Genomic DNA, 6,796 nt, shown 5'->3' with positions numbered 1-6,796 from the left:
CCCGGCTTTACAGAACCACCAACTGCTAAAATAAAAAAATATTTAACAAAACGGACGATCCATCCTGGGTCAAATGGTCCCATTTGACTTAAAGACCAAAATTAGACATGAAAGTCCTTAAAAAGGGGTTGAAAGGTGATGTAGCAGCACTTAAAAATCTGAGTAAACAGGGAACAGAAATGACTCTGGTCTCAATTTGAAAATATGAGAAAATCTACAGAAGGCACTATTCTAGAACCATCAAGAAAACAAAATCCCATCCTCGCCTAAATTCATTGTCTTCCTCACCAAATGTCAAAACTTACACCTTCCAACTTCTTGAGCTGGAAAACCTTGTGAAAATAACTCAAATAACCGTAAAATCTATTGTCCCCAACGAGTTATGACGGTCATCCCGTGCTATGGAGTTGGATAAGCTTTTGCCAACCAAATCTCACATCCAAATCAAGTGATGCTCAAACCTTGCACAACAGCTCCTGCACAGTCAAGTGCACAACACAACGGCAAACCATATACTTTGCTAAGAGTTTGCGACCTCAACACATCTATCTGCTATTTAATCAACCTGACAACCAATCACGGTATTGTAAATTGACCACAGCTGCATGCACATAAATTTGCACCAAAGCCAGAAAATTGGCAAAGGCACTTTGGAACTCAGACACCCAAAAACAAGTAAATCATCCACCAATGAAAAATGAAGTAGCATTGTCCTTTGGCACCCGTGGGTTTACATAAGCTCCATGACAGGATATAGATTGCTGCTATCCAGTAGAATACATAACTAAATATACTAGTCTAACATCACCAGGCTCTAACCAACAGAACTCACCTTTCAAACATTGAGAAACCCATCCAAATACAAAATCTGACTACTGATTTAATTCTACAAATTCAGAACTGCAAATGACATCAGAAGTGGTACAGCAACCCTACAGGTGGTAGCAAATACTACTTGAATGCAGAGAACAAACACCCTGCTTAAAATCACCACTGCAAAAGGTCCCAATCCCACTAAAACTTGCCATCTTCAATCCACTTTAAGAAACCTACTGCAGACTATCAGATCCTGAAAATCCGGCCAAATCCTAAACTTTTGGTATTCCAGCAAAACTTTGGCAAGAAAAGGCAAAAGACAATAAGAATATTTAGAGAATAGCTTGAATCACCATTCGCCATCCTACCCTGGGCGACAATAAGCAGCGACACAATACTTCACCCATTGGCAACCTATGATAACGAGAAACAGATTCTTTTGAAGAGACTTAAATGTTAAGGCCTGTCTGGCTCTGCATTAAGATGGACTCGCTCCTTCTTGGAAGTGCAGATAACAGATGTGCATTAAACCTCCAGCAAAACCCACTCACAAGTCAACATCCTGTGCAACTCAAGCCTAAATGTCACTATCGCTATTCAGCTTCCTTATACACTCACTGTCACAGGTGCTGGGGAAAGACCACTCATGTTAAGGTGAGAATGGAACATACCTGGAAAAGGTCTCTGGAAGGTAAACATTACCAAATGCCGTGGCATTACTGGTTGACCAAAAGCCCCCTTACCTAAACAAAGCCTAAAGATATCCTTCTGTTGGGTGAGATTGTACCTAGATCCATCTCATTTGATTAGCTGTTCACATGGGCTCACCCCTAAGTGGATGGCAGAATGTAAAACACCTGGGTGCCTAAATAATGCTAAACTCCTTTGCACTGCCTGTCGGTGCACTGAGTAATGGCATTAACTCAGGTGCTCTGAATGCTTTCCGAAATTGAACAGCTTTTCAAAACCCAAAATAAGGATCTAGCCAAGGACCAGACAATGGCACACTTTAATAACTGCTGTATCTACCCTGTTGTAGCCCAAACACCTATGTCTAGTAAGCATAACGAGCAAGTCAGGGTGTCTTAATCCCAAGAAACCAGATATGTTGAACCAGGCAATAAAATAACTCCACTCTGTGCTACTCAACTCTGACAATATTTCACACTTCTTCACACCACTAATCTTTAGCCATGCTGAAATGCAGCCTCGCTGGTGTACAAAATAGCTAAAACACACAGCAAAGCCATTGCTCTTGCATAGGCAAGACCTATTGGCTTTGCCAATGCTCTTTCATTTCCTATTAGGGTAGCTTTCACGCCCAGTATCCTCAGTGTTGCGTAGGTTCTCATTATCCTAATGAGGCTACTGGATTTGGGCAGCAGAATCGCATAGATTGTGGGGTACTGAGTACAATCCCACATCATGGGATGCCTGTCGGCCCAAATGGGGTTTTCTGGCTAACTAGCAGCACCTCATCTCTGCCCAAGAGCAGGGATGATTGTGGCAACCAGGCGCATGACAAGAAAGATGCCTCAGGGGAAATCCTGTCCGGTCAGATCTCGTCCCTTTCAGTTACATTAGTCTCACACAGGCAAAGACAGAGGCAGAATATAGTTTGATAAGGGTTTATTGAAGTAACTGCAACAGATACAATGGCATTTATTACAAAAACTAGGATGATAAAACACAATAAAAGCAAGATTGTGACAAGGAGAGTGAAACACAAACAGTCCCACCATACTGTCACTAGGAGTGATATATCTTTCCTACATAAGCTATGTTAGAGCACAGCATAATAAGCATAATCCGCCCTTCAGGTTTCCCCCTTGGGGTGACATCATCCCCAATACCTGAGCAAGGAAGCCTGTAATCTAGAGAGACAGTACCCATATAGGCCAGGGATTCAGTAGTCTAAGCAGGAAGCTGTAGGGAAGGCAATCAGTATGCAGTCATGGCCATCTGGCTGGAATCTCCCTCTAACATGTATGGGACAAAGAAGTGTTAACATTCTAAGAAAGGGTCCCCACATAGGAATGTGTATGTTTCTGTGAACGTTGGAGACAGCCTACCACGTTTGCCGGCAACCCTATCTGACTGCAGTCTTGAGGAAAGCACAAAGTGAAATGAATGTCCTGCTAAGAACTTAATGCTTTCCTAGGTGAAACACAGAGGAAAATAAAACCCAGCAAATGTGGCTATTGCTAGACAAATGAAGCGATTCGGAATAAAACGTAACTGGGCAAAAGTGCACAATGGCAGGCCTAGTTTGATAAAATAAGGTGTCTAAAATATGGCTAAATAGCTATGCAACAATAGTACTTTTGTATCTGGGAAGCTTGCACATTTACTGCACACAATATCAACTTGGTGCGTGGTGGAAGCTTGCACTGCTGAAGCTTCATGGTGTCTTCGTTGGGAGCTTGTCCATTTGAGCCACTAGCCACTGTCACATTCACAAACTATCAAGGTACCCAACTGGTGCAACGATCACATCTTCAGGAAAAAACAGAGCACTCAAAAAATCTTGGGTGCAGCCAGCATTGTCTCATCTCTCAGCACCAACCTCCTCTAATCAAGTCAGCATTCCCCAGCTAGCTGCTAACCTACACCAGGTAGGCAAGTGCTTCCTCATCACTCCTAGCCCTCTCTCTAACCATCACAGCACGAAGAATAATGGCCACATGTTCGAACACCTGGAGGTGCATAGACTAAGGTAAGATGAAATCGGGAGTCGGCAAGTCTGTAGAGCGGCACCACCCTCCCTCCTTGCTGTCAGTCAGAAAGATCATCACACCTAGCCAACCATAGCCAATAGCCAGCACCCAAGGAAAGAAAGGTCCACACACATCCAAAGCCCTTCACAAATAGGGGAAGAGGTTTAAGAATTTACAAGCTCCAAAAACAGTCAAGCAGCTGGAAGGAAGGTGAGCCCGCGAACATCTGGAGAGGTCAACACAATGCTAGCCCCACCTCAAGAGCAGGGCATTGCTTTCCAGATGCAGAGGAATGCAACTGCCCAGAACACATCTTAGTGGAACAAAGCTTCAATTAACAGTACTCCATCGAGGATACCTCTGTGGGATGGGATGCAGCCACTTTCACAGAGACATGACCCTTAGAAAGTAGAAAGTTATTTACATTTGTGCTCTAAAACGGGGCCAAGTTTAACCTGGTCCCTTTGAATGCTGTTGGCCAAACAAACCAACAGAGTTGAATTATCTATTCAGCATCTGGATTGACAATGAGACTAAAGTTGGCGCATGTATTTAATATTCGTGTTGCATGTATTGGGCCCACAAAGGGACAAGGAGCCCGTTTTTAAGCTATCCTAAAATCCATAAATACAACTCTTGTCTTTCATCGCAGACGCACTGGGCACCCCAGAATGTATATCCCTCAAGCTTAATTCACATACTACAGAGTCCCCTCACTAAGGTCTGGGCATTGGAAGTCCAACAAACACTGATAAATTGGAAAGGGGCCCAAACCACAAGAAAATAGCAAAATGAAAGCTCCCACCACCAGCATATTAGCCCCCACAAATAAAGATTCACACTAGAGTAGCATCTTCAAAAGGCTAGTAGCCACAAGAACCTGAACCTGGGTGCAAGAGTGAGCCAGGCTCTGTGGTACTGGTCTGTTGCTTACCCTCTTCATCTGCCTGTAAGTCAGCTGGCTTCATCTTTGCTCTTCCCAACCTGAACTCAAGAGCATCCAAGCACGTTAACACTGAATGAAACGAAAACAACCAGCTGTTTCAACCCCTCTACCGCAAATAAAAATACCATAAAACATCAATGGTCAGTGTATGCTTGAGAATCTACCATGTGCTTCACATGGAGTTTGAATGGGGGGTTGCTTAAAACAAGAACATTAAAATGTGACCAGCACAAGACCATCAAACTAAATTTGAATAAAAATTAAGTGCCATTTCTAGCTTCTGATGCACACTGGGCCATCACTCAAAGGACCGATGCAGGCAATCCCTTTATATCTGCACCAATGCATGAACCTTCTCAGCTAACTCTTGAACAGACAGTGAGAAAGGTTAGCAGAGCTCTGCCTAAATAATTTTGAGCACACAAGCAAAGCTCAAAATTAATTCAGCTTTATGCAGCAGACCGGTTGTAGGTGGTGTTGGAGCCTCAGTCAACCCACCTCACATTCATGGTGCCTTTTCGCAAAGGTGCCAAGTGTTTCATAAATGGCTCCCAAAGATCGTGCTGGCTGTAAGTGCTTGGAGAACACCGAGTATATGCACATCAGACTCTTAAGTGGAGATTAGCACGTTTGTACACAAATTACAGAATCTAAAGCCTAGGCGTGAGGAGACACTGCTTAGACTCACACCTGGAATAAAGGCTGAGAGCTAAAGTGGGTTGCAAAGAATTTTAGTTAAAACGCCCAAAAACAAGGGGCAGTTAAGAAATGTGACTCTTAAAATATTGGGTTGTTCTGGAGGGGATCTTATAGAATGATTTAAAACATTATTGAACCCTCCAACCGCCATGAGGCAATTTGCCATGATGGAGGTTTGACAGTCTATTAAAAAAAAAGTGGGCCAAGTTATTTGTGATTACAAATCTTGAATGGCCAGTGGACTAGGTTTGACAAGATAATACAATTTCCCTTCTGGTGTCAAAATGCAGTGAAAACCCATCCATGAGCCCTCCCCCACCAGTAAGCCTTTACTGTACTCCAATAATCCCATATTCCTAAAACAGAGCGAAAGTTCCTATTCCGTGCCTAAAAACAGTCAAATCAGAGTTTTTGTCCAGTTATTTGGAACCAGGGCTGTCCGCCAATAACAGCCTTCATGCAATACACATGGGACTTTCAGCAAGAGCAGCATCAGGGAACTAGAGCGGAAGGCCCACAAAGGTCTTCAATGGGTTGTCCAAATCTTGGATAAGCATCCATCGAACACCAGCGACATGAGAAGACCATAAGTATACCAGGCTAGACCCTGGCACTCAGCAGCCTCCTCTTGGCTGTTAATAAGGCCAAATCCAGCTCCTGCTGTCATCCACATGGACCAGTTCCATGGACTGCACAAGGTGCCTTAGACCCAGCGACCCTGGACTCCGAGGGACTTCACGTTCCAGACACCCTGATGGGGCGAGATTGCTGTCCAGTGGAGTCTGGTGTGGAATGGCTAACAACCCCTCTGCAGTCAGGGAGGGACTAACTTCGTCGTCAGAGCTCTCAGATGGATTTTCAGAAGAGGCTTCAGAATGGTAATCCGAAGTCTCGGGCTCTCGGCTGGCCAGATTCTTGAAGTAATTCAAAGGCCTGCAGAACTTTGCCACCAGGAAGGAGGCTTTGTTCTCAGCCAACCTAGGAAAAGAAAAACAATCAAAAAGTTAAAACAAAAGTCCTCTAGAGGTTTGGGGACAACCGTGGCACCCAAAATCATGCGATCATTGACAAAGCTGTGTTAAGTACCATACAAGGTTTCATATGGGAAAATGTGATTTACACACAGAAGCTGGCTAATATCTACACAACACGTTATACTTCAGTTTTAGGCTACAATAACAAACATGAGAATGGAGTCCAGGCATGGAACCTTGCAATAGGCCAGATTACTAGGGTCCAAAGTCTTTTCAGTCTTTACACACCAATCAAAATGTGTTAAATCTTGCTTATTTGTCATACAACCACATTCTTTCTTCTGCATTTCTTTGCGCAGGTGAATTATGGGGACTACTCACCTGTAATAATGCTTTACAAGTGAATAGCATTGTCAAAACGTCCCATGCTCGAGTAGACCGCTCGCTTTTCCTCTAAGATAGTGAATAGCCAGCAGTACAAAATTCTTTACAGACTGAAGGAAAAACGGCCTTCCAGAGCACTGGAACAGTGTTCAGTGGTGTACACACCACCTGGCTAGCACAATCTGAGGGAAGGTGTGTACTGTCTGCGATCACTCAGACAGCAGTGTCACAACCCTGCCTAGCGATACACAAACAGTAGC

The 6,796-nt window shown here is 43.8% G+C and overlaps 1 protein-coding gene across 3 annotated transcripts in view; it reads right to left on the bottom strand.

The window, feature by feature from the left end:
- Window positions 1–2,933: 2,933 nt before the first annotated feature.
- Window positions 2,934–6,796, bottom strand: part of LOC138246571 (protein BTG3-like) — a 63,497-nt gene continuing 59,634 nt past the window's right edge. For all 3 annotated transcript variants that reach the window (XM_069201252.1, XM_069201251.1, XM_069201254.1), the window contains exon 4: window positions 2,934–6,156. In XM_069201252.1, coding sequence (XP_069057353.1) covers window positions 5,814–6,156 — 343 coding nt within the window. In that variant the 3' untranslated portion in view covers window positions 2,934–5,813. The remainder of the gene's footprint in view (window positions 6,157–6,796) is intronic.

Source organism: Pleurodeles waltl, chromosome 7, assembly GCF_031143425.1.
Source record: "Pleurodeles waltl isolate 20211129_DDA chromosome 7, aPleWal1.hap1.20221129, whole genome shotgun sequence".
Taxonomy (NCBI): Eukaryota; Metazoa; Chordata; class Amphibia; order Caudata; family Salamandridae; genus Pleurodeles; species Pleurodeles waltl.
Note: the sequence above shows the minus strand (reverse complement) of the source record. Positions and strands in the feature narration are given on the sequence as shown.